Source organism: Ambystoma mexicanum, chromosome 2p (genome assembly GCF_040938575.1).
Source record: "Ambystoma mexicanum isolate Mex_15411 chromosome 2p, UKY_AmexF1_1, whole genome shotgun sequence".
In the NCBI taxonomy this organism is placed as follows: Eukaryota; Metazoa; Chordata; class Amphibia; order Caudata; family Ambystomatidae; genus Ambystoma; species Ambystoma mexicanum.
Genome location: NC_090923.1, coordinates 921,088,592 through 921,104,462, shown reverse-complemented (window position 1 = coordinate 921,104,462; position 15,871 = coordinate 921,088,592). Strand labels below are relative to the sequence as shown.

General features: G+C 43.7%; 1 protein-coding gene across 1 annotated transcript in view; it reads left to right on the top strand.

The window, feature by feature from the left end:
• The first annotated feature begins 2,056 nt into the window (after window positions 1–2,056).
• DMWD (DM1 locus, WD repeat containing) overlaps window positions 2,057–15,871 on the top strand; it is a 234,136-nt gene continuing 220,321 nt past the window's right edge. The window contains exon 1 of the mRNA XM_069644645.1: window positions 2,057–2,483. Coding sequence (XP_069500746.1) covers window positions 2,088–2,483 — 396 coding nt within the window. The 5' untranslated portion in view covers window positions 2,057–2,087. The remainder of the gene's footprint in view (window positions 2,484–15,871) is intronic.

Below are 15,871 nucleotides of genomic sequence, written 5' to 3'. Positions count from 1 at the left end.
CCTGTATTGTACCCACTGGATTTCTGGTGATTACGAAGTGGCCCCCCACTCCTTGAACCTGCAGGACGTCTCCTCTACCGCCCTCGCAATTTGGATGGCCTTGTCCAGTTGTATCTATTTCTCAAGGATAAACTTATCTTTCACTTTTCTGTTATTCGTGTGCACTACGAGCATGTCGCAGATTCTGTCTTCTAACAGCGCTCCAAAAGTGCACAATGCTGCCAACTCTCTTAACTTGACCACGCAATCAGGGCCGGCCTTCGAGGCAGCAGCGCCGGCCATGGAGGCAGCAGCGCCCCTGGCGAATTGGTGCCCCATCCCTCCCTGTGCGGCCCGGTTCGACAGGGGCAGAGGCGGGCGGGGGGGCTCCAGAGCACCACATTTGTTTAGTCCCTCCTTGCTCCGGCACCTCGCAGGGGGTTAATCACTGGAATAGGCGGCTCATGCATGCTAATCTATGAGCGCCCTATTACAATGAAAACCTCCTGGCTCCCGCGTCAGATCAGGGAGGTAATCATCATGTGAATAGGGTATGTTATTAAATGCACCCCACTGCCGCGGGTGCATTTAATAACAAAAGGCCGCCTGCCACACCTTTTCTCCCTAAACCAGCTTGGGGAAGCCCTTAAAAGACTCCCCTGACTTGGCGTGACGGGCGGCTAATGGCACCCGGGGGGGCATGGCGCCCCGGGCAGCTGCCCGGCAAGTCCCTCCGAAGGCCAGCTTTGCAAGGAATCGAATAGTCAGGTTCCGCAGGTTCTTGTTTTCTGCCATAGAACTTGATTCTGTGTAGAACGACATTTTCTTTGCAGGAGAACATTCTGACAATTCTTCGGTTTGCCTCTTGATACGCATCATCTCATCACCATCTCCCTTTGGGGCTTCCGGGTTAAGGCTTGCAAACGTTCTTTGTCCTTCTACCCCCAGCGAGTTTAACAGCATACCCTTGTTGCGTGCCGCTGGGTATCCTGTTTCACCCATTGCTTCCAAATACGTTTGAAACAAGTGCTCCCACTGCAGCCATGTAATGGTTGGCTTGCCTGTACCTTGTAGGAACGGTGGAGGTTGCGTTGCTCCTTGTATCGTGAGGTGTGTGGGCAACACATGGATCCTCGTCGCCAATTATGTTGTGGTCTATGGAAGTATCACACGCAGGCGTGGCAGTATGGTACTTGGTATTTATTTCTTTACACACACAGTAACTTCTGCTGGCCTCATAAATGCCTTTTGAACATCAACAGTATAAATACATGCATATTCTTTGCTGGATTCACCTGTGTACTCTGCAGTTTAAGTCCATTGAGGCTTCTCATCTGCTGGGGGAGCTTTTGGCTGTCATGTTGATTCTTGGGTCGCCGCGCTCGTAATGTCTAATTTGCAGTAAGCCCGTGCTCAGCTCTCGCGTAAGATCTCCCGATACTCGCCTCAGGACTTCAGTGAATTCCTTTTCTCTACACCACTATCCAATATTTTCCCCAAATATTCTTGGACTGGAGTTTGATTATATAATGCACCAGTCCTAAAATATGTTGGGGAGGGTGTTTAGTGCCTTTAAAAAAATATTGAATCATTTTCGATGTGATTCCGTGTTATAGTTTTTGTTAATATCACATAGATTAATTTGTGACCAGTGTAAAGTATCGGGCATTTGGCAGATATCAAAGCCCAAACTATTGTCATTGCCAATGCTTGTTTGACATGAGTTGTACGCTAAAATGCACCATTTGAACCGTTATTAAAAAATATATACCTCTCTGGGAACTGCCCCTCCCTCCCCCCTCTCCCCTTAATTTGTTGAGGCTCCCTTGCTGTGCTTGAGGCACTTAATACTGGGAAATATTCAATGGCTGCCAGTTTATCAAATTGCAACTACAAAAACTGCCCGGAGTATATCGAAAGCGCACTTTTTCCTGCAAGCCCGTCTCCTGTGAGACTTCTTTCTAGTGATCCTTGTCCTTCGTCTGTGTCTACAGCCCTTTAACGGTTGCCAAGTGGGTCGTCTAGTGCCGTTGCTAGGCTGCGGCTGATCGGTTCCGGCACTGCAAGGTGAAGGGTCGGAGGTAAAGGGTGGTTAGTTCCGGGGTAAAATGGCGGCGGCGGAGGGGGCCGCAGGGAAGGAGTTCCCTGAGATCAAAAGCCAGTTTCGGACCCGGGAGGGCTTCTACAAGCTGCTGGCTGGGGGGCCGGAGGGGGCGCGGCGGGCGGCTGGGGGTGGCGCCTCCTCCGGGGCCCCGCCCCCCGCACCGCCCCTGCCACCAGGCTCCGCCACCCCAGGTCCAGGGGGAGGGGTTACGGGCGGGGGCCTGGGCTCCGGTGCTCTTCCACCTGTTCGACTCTCCTTAGTCCGACTACTCCCACCAGATCCGGCACCTGAGGAGCAGCCGCCTACCCCGCCATCGGGACCAATGCGAGAGGAGCCTGACCGAGCTTGTTTCAACCTGGGACGTGAACTCTACTTCTACCAGTGCCGGGGCAGCCGTCGGGTAAGATGAACCACCGGACCGTGCAGCTTAAAGCTTTTAAGAATTGGGGGGCACCCGGAGTGTAACGACCCTAAGCTACGCATGTCACAACATCACCCTTGTTTGCATATCTGTCAATTATTTGTTGAACGTCACCTGCATCGGAATAGGGTTGTACAATCCACCGGTCTTAATGCCTATAGTAGAATTCAATGGGATCACTCACCCTCATAGCAAAACTTGTAATTCTCCTGAACAGTCCCTTTCTCAGTGACTTCAATGAGATGACCATCCACACACTTTTGCTGCACCCTCTTTGGTGACTCGATACCAGAGCTCATTGCATCTAAACACACAAGTGGATAATCAGAGTCTGCCGTCAAACATACTAGAGGACACCGTGTTTATTATGAGCACTCATAAAATCAGATGTGACCGCAACGACAGCACCACATAGGTCATGGGCATACTGACCCAAAGGCACCAGGCAAAACGACACTTGATATGCAAAAGCAGACACATCATGGATCATAAAATTTCCACCTGTTTGGATTCGTGCCAGAGTATGCGCTCGAGAAAGTCTGACATACCGTGCGTGCATTTAATCTTTATTAAAAAAAGTTCCAGCATTGAGACAGAATGTTGAGGGTTAAAGGTGGCTGCAGTCATCGGTCTCCAACTATCCTGGGAAGAGAAGAGCGATCCAGTGCCCCCTTAATCCACACCACAACTGGCTCTAGCGAGTAGAAGCATTGAGTAATTGTACACTTAGTTTCGTCGTGATTCCCACCCCAACTTTGTTTACATTAATTGAAGATTGAATAAAGTCATATCTCATTATAGTTTGGGCCCTTACTGTATTTGTTCTCACAGTTTTGAACTAAGCACGTTCTTGTTAAGGGTACAATGGATAGATGACGTAAGCAATACTACTTGATGCCAGTGGTCGAAGTGTAGAAAAAAAAAAAGTAGTGGAACTATGTTCCCTCGTCCCACCCGCTTTTCTGCCCTGTAACGCATACTCCCAGTCAGCACACCCACCCCATTCCTGGGTCCTTCCTTTCCTCCACTGCACCCTGCAACGTTGTGTTTTACAACAGTGTAAAACTGAAGAAAACACAATGAAGAAAATTGATTTAAATGACCATCATTAGTGTGTCATTGTCCCACTCAGCATTAACCTTCATGCAGTAGCATATGTGTCTAAATGCTTAAGCCACGAATGTGCCAGTACACGCGACCAGTTCAGTAAAACTGAATGGTTAAATAAAGACGTCCTGGTCCCCTCGCAAGGCCCTGTATTTGGTTGTCCTTTCTGATATTGTGTTTGGTTCAAGGCTCTGACACTACAACAATCGCACAAATAGTATGGTAAAATGCCTTTTGTTTAATATTTAATATAAGTTCCTATCTTGCACGCCGTGTACATTTATGTCTACAAAATCTCCCACTGTTTTTATTCAATGTTAACAGCACCACCATAGAAAAAATAGCATAATATATATTTATTTCATTTATTGGATATTTGTAAGGCGTTTATACAGCAAGACAATGTTTCAAACCGCCACAAGGAAAAAGGGAAGGTAACAAGGGAGCAAATGAACATTGAAAATTGACAATGAATAAAAACAAACAACGGTCCTACTAGGCCTTGTGACATTCAGAGCGTGCAAGTGCAATGGAGAGAAAGAAAAGGGTGTGTGGGGTCCCCCAGGGGGTGGTGGAAGTGGCAGAGGTGCCTTTTGGAAGGCAACGGGTAAGTGCATGGGTGGAGGCCTTCCAATCGAAGGGCGGAGCTCTACCGCCCAACAGGTGAGTGCAGGGCGAAGGCAATATATATTGCGGTGGTCGCCGCCCTATAGTTAAGGTGAGTAGTGAGTTCCATAGGAATGAAAAAAAATGAATTGCTAATAACTCTTGACGCGTGCAACGGACTTGGCTGAAATTATACAGACAATTCTGTACGCCCCCCACCCACTCCGACTGGAAAGTTTGGGAAAGATTAGTTAAAAAATTAAAGTTATAAGTTCTTAAGGAAAAAAACACTTTCTGCCTACTCCCATTTTCCATAGACAAAAAAAGATACATTTTTGCTCCACCGCACAACCGCTGGACTGTTTCGGACCAGGTCCGAAACAACTTGGGCACGAAGTGTTGACTCAGGGTATTTTTGTGGTTCTTAGTTTTTTAATATATTTGACGGAGAAGGGGGTGCCCCCTTGTCCCAAACGTATCGTTATATCATCATTGCGACATGAGACTTTTCAGAAATGGAAAAGCTGGCATATTCCCCCCCCCCCCCCCCCTCTTGATGCGAGAGATAACTGAAGGTATACCCTCGGTTAACAGAAAAGTGCCATTTGCAGGGCAAAAAACAAGCAAATGCCATTAGGCGAGAGGTGGGGAATGGGGGGAGGCAAGAGGACAATTTGTAACACAAAGCTTTCCCATAACCTCATTTATTGAAGGAATAACCCTGGCTACCCCGACTTCACAGATGAAATATTGAGTGTGGGCGGGGGGGCGGGAGAGGGGAGGTGAGGAGGCCATGAGAGGAGTGGGGGGAGCAGGAACAGAGAAGTTGGGGGCACTTGGTGAATGCCTGGCAGGAAGAAAAAAGCATTGGCTTGTTCGTGTTAAAAAATAAGAGTAGGCACGGCCAAAGGCTAGTGATCAGGGAGTGATTTAAAAAAATAAAATGCAGTGGGCACGGCCGAAAGCCATGGTTGGTGGCCAGTTAGTGTTTTAAAATATGCAATTGGCATGGCCGAAGGCAATGAAAAATATCCAGTATCCAGTAGCTATACAGATGCATATATCCCTGCAACAAAAACCTTAAAACTCAACATTGTGCATAAAGTTACATGATTGTAGTGGTAGGTTGTTGGTACTTAGACCAATGATTAGGACATGGGTGTCGACATGGGTGTCTCAAAGGATGTAAAATGTTTCCTGAAGGCTCCAACTTGTTGCTGTTTTATGTAGCCCATGGGTGCTTTTTTAAAATTATTATTTTTTTTCTGCTTGAAATTATTTTCCCATTTGCCCCAAACTCCCTCAGCTTGAAGGCTTGTTTATATTTCTGTAAACATAGTTTAACCAGCAGATTTTGTATATGAGGTAGTATTGTAAACTTCATGATTGCATTTTATTCTAAGTACACTTATCTTCAGTGTGTGACCTTGTCCTATATAATTGGGATAGCCGTGTGTCAATTTCTAATGCTTTATCTCTGTCATTTATGTGGACTCATTATTCATGATCTTAAGAAAAATATCCCCTGTGCAAATGTGCAAAGGTATAGCAGCCCAATGAGGTGTGTGTTTTGGGCCATTACAAGTAGAGCATACCAGATGAAATGTGTGTGTTCTGAATCGCTGATCATTTTACTAGTCCTTTTAAAGTCGAATGTTATCTGCATCTTCAATGCATATCTCTGATGCAGACTCATTAACCCACCTATCGATAGGATTTGAACTAACAGGTTACACAATACTCTCTGCAGCAGGGTTATTGACCTACTGAGCTGCCTTTCCCAACAGGCTGTTGACCCTGAAGGGCAGTTCCATGTGAGGCTTGCCTGACATAAATGACTTGCCAAAAGCTCTACATCAGTCAGGAGATTCATAATGAGGCTTTGAAATGTGCTAGATTTTTGGCAGTGGGACTAAGTATCAGACATGGGAGAAGCAGAAGTTTTGAAAAGCGCAAGACAGAGTGGAAGGGATTGAAGTATATGAGAGCAATGACGTCTTCTCACACTGTCTGAGGTTGGTGGGAAGAGCTCAGGCACTGTTCTTGCTCAGTACTTTAGCTTGCTGCAGAAAATTCCAACAAATGTTAATGCTTTCTTAACAGCAGCTCTTTTAAGAAATTCAGGTACTCTCCCAAAACATAGCAGTCCTGTTAAGAAATGTGGGCATGATGCAATCAACCCAGCTGTGAATATTTGGCATTGTACCATGACGTGTGTATAGCAGCTCCTTTGATAAATTAGACTACTTTGCCTGAATATATAGCAATCCTGTTGAGAGGTACCGGTACAATCTGTGCCACTGAAAATAAATGCAGCACTGCTTCTACCTGTATCCATATACCTGCTTGCAGTGAGTGGTCAGAAAGGGAGTTAAAGTTCAGACCACACGCCTAGCTATTTGTTGCTCTCTAAGAAAACAAAGTGTATAGTGCACTTTCATGCACGCAAACACATGCAATCAAAGGGTAAAAAAAACATATCTTCATATAGAACACCAAAAACCTTTGTCCTTCTCACAAAAGCCAAACAACTGCTTACTGGGAGGCTCGCCTAAAAACTTCCAAGAGATCAAGAACACCAAGCCATTGAATGCAATTGATGTGCTTCTGTGATGAAAAGAACCTGAAATGCCCATGCTGCTGCAACTGCGCTGCCGCTATTAAAGCGGATTAAGACCAAGGAAAATGAAGCAGAAATGCTGCACTTGTTTAAGACCATTTTCATTTTACACAATACTACCTGTGTCCTAAAGTAAAGTGAAAAGCAAGTTTAATGATTCAAGATGCTTTAATAACACTGCAACCTACAAAATACAGGCAGTGAACAAAACACAATTTTCCTTTTACGCTATTCAGAAAATATCTCGATAGAATCATTAGCATAGCAAAGTGTTAAATAATATAACATACCAGACCTCATCCCAATTGCTTCTTGCAAGGAACTGTGTGGATTGCTAAGGAGTGGGTTTGCAAGCTGCTGCTGAACAGCCTGTCGCCAGTGAGCTCCCTGATTTAAGGGGGTGCTGCCATAAATAGCATGTGTAAGTGATGCGCAAGGAAGAATTAAAAGGGCCGCTTTTACAAGATTTCTGTGAGTAGAAAGGCCTGATATGCACCTTATATGGAGGGCTGGTTGGAGCAGCTGCGACCTCTAAAGGCCAGAGTCAATCCCCTAGTCCTCTAATAATTTTCACATTTAGTGAATCCTGAAAAGGGAAGTATCACACACATATAAGGACTTCCTCTGAGTGAGTAAATTGCTCAAAATAAATGGGATTTCCTGCAGTTTAAGAAAGGGAAGATACAGCACAGTTTACCAACAGACCAGCTAGTTAAGCAGCACCACAAAATCAATTCAAAATCTTTATATATAAAATGCTTGGGTCTGTGCTCAGCTGATGCAGTTCATCAGTGTTAGGCTGCTCTCTGCTTTCCAAATGGCAAAGAGCCCCAATTAAGGGTTATACATAGTAAAGTTTGTTTAATGCAAACATTGGACCACACCTTACAAATTCATGCATGGAAACATTGTGTCATAGGATCGCTGTAGGGGGTACACTGATGATGCTCAAGAATCAGATAATTCTGATTGAGAATAGGCAGCTATCTCGCCTTTATTCAACAATGCAGATGTAGTCTAATGTGGTAATAATATGAAATGATAGCCTTGCCTAATGGTTTTTATCCAATATGGTGATTAACACACCTACTAATTGCACTGTATATCTAGTTGATAGATTAATGAATTGTTATGATGGTCTGGAAATGTATGTTTTATGAGAAATTTGTGTAAGGTTTTAAAACTATATGCACAATAAAGATTGAAAAAGAATCTAGTTGGAAACGCTGTTCACAAGATATCTTGATTCTAGGTATTTTATCTAATGTTGTACATCCAAAGTGAGTCTTATTAAAACAATGTATTTTGTTTAATAGATGTTGATGTTACAGGACATTTTGTACCGCGCACTATCGCCACCGGAGTGGTTCCCTGGCGCTCTAGATAATCAAATTGAGGACTTTTGTTGGAGCACTGACTATATACACGTTAATCTTGAGTACTTGCCTAATGGCGACCACCAGAAAAAGGCCTGTGTATAGAATGTATTTTGATTTGATTCAACCTAGAGCGAACACTCATCTTTGTGAGTTGTCTATCACTGTAACATGGGAGGCTTGTTTAATGGCCTTGCTATATGGCTGTTAAGACATTAATCTCTTCCAACTGGCAAATGTTTGAGTGTCATGGCTAGACTAGAAGGGCTCCTTATGTTTATGTTGACAACTTGGTATTTTTAATGTCCAGGTATGCACAAATATGACGTGTATCTCTCCTAAGGCCATAATGTAGCACATAGCAGCACTGTTGACAAAGCTACCTTAAGTGCAGATGAAAAACATCTACTATACCTGCATTATGTCTAAGCCCCTATTTCTTTGACCTGGGGGCGACACCGGAAATAAGTATCCGAGTACAATATCGGAAAGCAGGTGACCCAAGTGGCTCAGTTTCATCATCATATAGCTTTTATTTGACAATGTAGTCACCTCTACAGTGCACTCGGGGTTAGCAAGGTGGGAAAGCAGAGGGTTTAAGAGAAGTGATGGCACGCACATTTAGCACGCAACATTACTGAATAAACTACTAGAGATGTTACAGCTCCCACTAGACTTAACATTAATAAAGTGCAAAGCCTTACAGGAGGGCAAGATTTTATCTCACTAGGAAATGAAAGGGAAGACAAAGCAGCAAAAGAAGCATCTTATATGCCAGTGGGATCACGTGCTGTCCCATGACGAAGAAGACAAAATACCCCTAATAGCAGTATTGAAAGTGAGCAAAGACAAAGATGCATTGCCAGAAAATGTCAGTGCAACCCCAGTATTGCAGATACTTGAATTGCAGGGAGAAGCATCTGATGCTGAAAAAGAGCTCTGGAAAAAGCGAGGACGTTTTCTGTCCCCACCTGACATGGTTTGGTGACATGATCTCGCAGGAAAGGTTGCCATGCCAAATAAATAGTTCCAATTGGCATAGGAACAGCTGCACTATCCTACCAATGTATCGAAAGAGCATGTGGCTGCAGGAATGTGAAAAGTGGTTTGTGCCAAATCTGTATGAATGTGTTTCTGAGTATGTATTACCTGCCAAAAGTTTCTGCCAGGTCACACATTGAGAGTTGTAGAGGGAACATTGCTGCGACTGGAAGGCCCCTTCTGGCACTTGCATATTGATTATGTTGATATGCAAGAAAGGTGTACTTCTTACAAGTACCTGCTTGTAGTTTTGTATCCATTCTCACGTTGGCTTGAGGCAGTTTCCTGCTCCCACAATGATGCCTGCTCCGGGGCTACATTTCTGGTGAGGGAGGTGTTCCCGAGGTGGGGGATTCCAGATGAAATTCATTCCGATAATGGGCAGCACTTTGCCAACGATTTGATGAAGGAAGTAACAACATTCCTGGGGATAAAGCATAAACTATGCATGGTTTACCATGCTCAAGCCAACAGTTTGGCAGTGAAGATGAATGGACTGCTGAAAATGCGCTTGGCTAAGCTTATGCAAACGCTTGAAAAATCATGGTTGCACTGCCTCTTGCTTTGTTTGCGCTAAGAAATACGCCTGGGGGAGATCACTTGACCTCCCCCCCCATGAGATTGTTTCAGGTCGGAGAATGCATGTGCTAATTTTGCCGTTGCCTACAATCTCTGACGCTCACTCTTACTCTGCTAATCTGGGGGGGGGGATTTGATACATATGCTAAAGAATTTACCAAGTCCCTAAACTGTATCTCCTTGCATAGGAGGCCTTAAAAACCAATCAGGTGATCAAAACGAACATTTCCCCCAAACACCCCTTTTTCCAGGCGTCCTCGTGCGGAACCACGTCTAAGTGGAAAGAGGAGCGCTTCACCGGTCCACATACAGTCATCTATTCAACACCAACTGCAGTAAAGATCGAAGTACGTCGCGGATGGGTCCACATAGCCGACGTTTGCAAAGACAAGAGCACCGTCTCCCAAAGCGCAACATGATGGGGAGTATAAGCACATTTTCTTTTCATTTTCTAACAGCCCATATAATTTATAAAAAGCCAGTTTAATAGATTTATTATATAAAATGTGTGACAAAGAAAGACATTTTCAGGTTTCTGGAGCATAATGATGTTAATATGTTTTTGTATTTAATTTTTAAAGAAGAAATTGAAACATTTGAATGAAAAAAGAAAAATGGGAAAGAGAAATGTGACGAATACGGAAGGCTTCCACCATGGAACTGACGAAGAGCATAATTCATTAACAGGAAATATTTGGTATGATGAGATGGGTGTGTGGGAAGAGAGAGTAACTGGTGCTTGCTACGGGTGCTCTCTTAATCCACACATAGTTGGAGTGGCCAAACATTTCCTGACGCAAGCTGTGCCCTATGAGGAGGCAGGATGCCTAATGCACCTGTCTCTCTGTAGAACTCTAAAGTTTATTCTAGGGGGGAAAAAACTAGCCGGTATCTGGGTGGATGAAGGGGAAAATGTGTATGAAGACAAATTTGTAATATTAACACACATGCTTCAAAATAAGGAAACCAGGCATAAGGCAATGGAGTATGTCACGGGAGGGCCTAAAGAGGGGGAATTACAAATAAGAGACCAAAAAAGGTTGTAATGCACAACTAAAGAAAGGAAAAGTGTCCCCTGGTGTCGCACAAGGCCACTAATGAGAATGGAAGGAGCAATATGGTATGGGGACAAATGGGAGGGGGGGAATAATGCAGTGTCGTGCTGAAGGACTGGTAGGCTTTGAACAAAATGTGGCAGCCAAGGTCAATGACAGCTGCCGAGCAACTTGGGGATGGGGTGGGGGTTAGCGGGAGGGGGGAGAATATGTTCATGCTTTAAGTTGCTCACATGAAAAACATCAACCAGTTGACATAAGGAGCTTTACATGATTCCCTTTGTGTTTCAGGTCAAGTGGGTACATTTTTCTGGGGACTTATTCGGGATGCGCCAAGGTGGTGAAGAATGCAGCGCTGATGCAGGGAACAGCAACAGTGATGAATTATTGGTGGGCCCGTGGATCCAAAGCATATGCTCCGCTTTCGCTTGGCTGAAGTGTGCACCCTCGTCACCTTGCACAGCCCTGCACTAGTGATACCCCAAACTAGCAATGCCATGGAGATTGTACTGCAGGGAAAAACTATGCAACTAAATGAGCAGAAAAATTGAGAAGGAGAAAACAGGAAAGCAATTATTTCTCAAGGAACAGTGCGGAGAACCAGTCTGCTATTCCAGATGAGTACCGACTTTTATCCACGGCTACCACCTTTTTCACATCTTTGTTTCCACATCTTTGTTTCTTCCAGGAGTACAGGCTGCAGCAAATTCCAAATGGCTGCAGCTGACATATTGCAGCTGGCCAATTCAACAACAAAAGGGTTAAATGCAATTAAAGAGGAGATAAGGGCCTTGTGCTTGGTGGACCTTTAAAATAGAATTGTTTTGGACCTTGTAACAGCCATCGAAGGAGGAGGTGTCTGTGCAAAGTTTGGGGCACGTTGCTGCACAGCCATACCTTATGGTGAGGCCTCAAATGGAACTTTAAATGCAGCTATACAAGATATACGGACACTCCAGGGAACGATGACAAGCAAGGTCAATGGAATGTAAGCAAAAGATTGGTTGGACAGCACGCTCATATGGGTAGCCACTTGGCTTTATGGATTGTTTTGAATGACTGTCCCTGTTTTGGTACTGATTCTCATCACCTTCTGCATTTTTAAGAACAGTATACTTTAACGAGCAAAAAGGACATTTGATGTTACCCTAGAATGTTTTCCAGTGATGACACCCAAAATTTGGAACACTCCCGCTACAAACCAGACTGGAGCCTTCTCACCTCTGTTTCAAGAAATCACTAAAAACATGGTTATTTAATAAATATTAGCCTACCAACTGCCACTCCCATCGTCACCTTCATACCAATCTGTGAATCTATCGTACCCCACGCACTATGAACCCTCGCTGTAATCATGTATTTTGTAAACTGATATATGCATATTGCATTTAGTGCTACTTGTTGTTTTGAAACTGTAATGATGTACACTGCACCCATTGTTTCATGCACTGAATGGAATCAAGTTCATTCATGCAAAGATGTCTAACTACGTTGTGACACCCAAGGGTTTGGGCGTATTATAAATAAAATGTTGACAAAAATGGTTTTGAAATTAAGATTAGAAACCAAATAATGGAGAAGGATGAAAAGGAGGATCCTGATGGGCGGTTCTTTAGACAGCCTGCAGATGTTGAAATTTACAATGCCTAAAGGATAGGACAGAGTGTGTGTGGTTGGAGAAGATTGAAATGGTTGGTAAGAGACTGGAGGAGACATGACAAGGTTGGAAAAAATGTGGATACATTAAGATGAAATAGCTAAAAAGGAACAAGAGGCCCAAAAAGATTGTTATTAATAAAAGGGGGGAATAATGTAATAAAGATGCACGTTCAACGCAGTATAACGGAACACACTTATCAGCTGCGAGAGTAGCACTGTAGAGGGGACTCTTTCTGATATCTGAGAAATTAAATCCTTAATAAAATGAATCCATAAATACGGGAGCACAGGTAAGTATAATCAAACATTGTGGTAGAACGAAATGCAGTAAATGGGCCTTAAAAGCTTTAAACGTGTTAGCATTTTGTGTGCGTCAAAGGCTGCCGTGGCTGCTGATTTAGTGCAGAGTCTGCAATTCCAGGCCAGGGCTGAGTGAAGCACACAGTGATCGTTATTTTTCAAGATCACAGGTTGGAGCTCACAAGTTTTGCCAACGAATAAGTAATACATGACCATTTTATTAATTAAAAATAATTTGTTATGTTAAGGTACTTACATAGCGCACCGTCACCAACAGAATTGGTCCCCAGGCGCTCTGGCGGATCTGTAAATGAGAAGGTGGGATGGGTTAATAGGGTGAAGAGTGGGTAGGATAGTGAGAGGAGTGGTGTACTGTTGGCAGCTTCAACTTGGTAGACACCGGGTGCTGAGCTTTTGTGTGAATATTGGATTGGTGTCAGTCCGCGTGTGCTGCTGGTGCGGTTTGTGTTGGTGTGGTGAAGTGTGTGCAGCTTGTTGTGCGATAGATGGTTGTGTGAGGCTTTGGTGGGTTCTATTACATTTAACATGTTAACATTCACAGTTCTGTCTAAGTGTAGTAGTTGCTGATCTACATAATTCCGTCTAAGTGTGGCACTCGCTAATCTTCACAATAATTATCTAGATATGGGGCAGGATAGTGTTCTCAATTCTAAGTGTGGCACATGCTAACATCCAAGTTCCATCTAGGTGTGGCATATGCTAACATTCACAATCCTATCTAGATGATATGCGCTACGCTCTTCAATCAGATGAGCTCCTAGCACTCCTAGCTCTCGTGAAATACAATTTCCTAATGGCCTCAAAAAGAACCACTGCAGTTTCAAATTGCCCCGTAGGACATTTTCCCTGGGAAACCGGTTAGAGTATCCCCGATATGTAACATTTGTGTAGTAGTATGTCCGTGGTTCAATGCTCTGATGGTGTCATGGTGAAGGGCCATTCGCATGAGAATCGGGATGAGGCAACCAAAGCATATGATTAAAAGTTCTGCTGGTCATATCAGATGTTTCAATGACTTAACTTTGTGCTGTGGGAATTGGGGACAGGATGTCACAGGGTGTAAATCAGGGCGGTCTGGAAAGTTTTGTGGACCGGATTATTGATCGTAATGTATGCCTTTCTTTTTTATAAGGGTGCAAAGTCCAATCAGATTTGTGTGGGGAGATTTTTTTTCACATCGCACGATTACTAATACATGCATTGTATAAAAGCTCTAACCTTAGAGGCTTTTCTTTGACAGCGCCTTCTCATGCAGTTTTGTTCTGAAATCTGTTTGAATTTGCTGTCCCAGCTGCGCCTGGGGCCCTGAATAAAACTGTTACTTCTTGCACCGGCGTATGCTCCTTTTTTGACTACTTTTGTAATTTTTTGGTTAGTACTATGTGGCGACCCCGATACACCATCTTGACGTTGCGCTCTATACTGTGCGTTTATGAACATTAGCCTACACCTAGATTCGCGAAATTAAACCAGAAAGAACCTTGGGTGGGGCGAAATTTCTTTTGCCTGCCTTGATTTATCACTTTCTGGCATATTTATTGTTGTATATGAGTGTACAAATATGCTACTATCCTTTTAGCCTAAACCGAATGTTCTTCACTACCATGGAACTACTTGGCAAGATTGACCCACAATTCGAGTCAGGATTCAGGGATTCCCCATTTGGGTAAGAGTCTGTTAATTAGAATTCTGACAGCCTTTCAAACTGTCTGTCTTGGGTTGATTAAGCTATGTGTAAAATAGCACTGCCCTCACAGACCAAGACCATTTCCTGGAGAAAAAGGTTTGCATTGAGTTAAATTGCATACCCACAATGCCTTGCTGTTGTGGCTCAGAACAAACTGGAGGTGAACTTCCAGCAATGGCTACTAGGTGTAATGTGTGACTTAGCTCAAATGAACTTTCCTACTTTCACATTTCCTAGTTAAACCCACCAAAACTTTTTTTGTGTGTGTGTATACACATATATAGAGTCAGAGACCCGTAGGAGCCCTTCAAAATTCTATTGTTAATAACTTGTGATTCGAGTAACGGATTTGACCGAAAGTGATTAAAGGTCGGCGGGCCCTCCCAGACTGCAAAGTTTCGTAAAGATTTGTTTAAAAAGCAAGTTATTAAGCATCCCATAAAAATTGTTTTCCCAAGAGTGCGGCCTACTTCCCATTCGTTTTCCCATAGACAAAATAGAGATGTATCCCATGGTGCATTGCAGGATCATGGTTTTCAGAAATGAAATGACCGCCATTTTGTTTTTCTCCCGATGCGAGAGATATTTGTGGCTATAACCGAGGTTATTGAAAAATGAACCACAGAAAAAAGCTATAGGCTGGTACAAAAACCTACAAATGCTATCATGGTAGAGGTGGGGGGGATAGCTAGAAGGCACTGAGTGAAATTTGGAGGGGGTCCAGGGACCGAGTTTGCAACACAAAGCTTTCTGTATCCTCGGCTATAGCCACAAATAGCCGACCTCTGAAAGCAAACTGCGTTACCGTAGCGGCGTGTGTTCTGTGGTGAAAGGCAGAGAGCAGGGGAGGTGAGGAGACCATCTGGGGGAGTGGGTGAGCTGGCACAATGACAGTGGGCAGGGAAGCATTTTTGTTTTTCCCAAATGGTTTACTGATATTTGCGGCTATATCTGAGGCTATGAAAGACTACAGATACCTGCGGGTAAGAGAAGTTCTGTAGTCGCGGCTATATTTTTGGGGGTGTCTATAAGTTATTTGGATAGGTATAGTGACTGGGTGAAAAATCACTGGCTATGCAGTGATCTAGTAGGTATTGGAGAGTATTTTTCTTGTTTTTGTTTTGCATGTGTGTTTTCAGACTTTTGAGCAGGTGAGACTTTGGAGAAAAATAGAAAATTCAACAAAAGTAATTAAAAAGGAACAATTGTTAAGTTTTAGATGCACCATACAATGTATTTTAGGTTGTGTATTCTCACATATGGTATTCTATTGTGTGGCTGTGAAATGTTTGCCCATCTAGTTTATTGTTATGTAT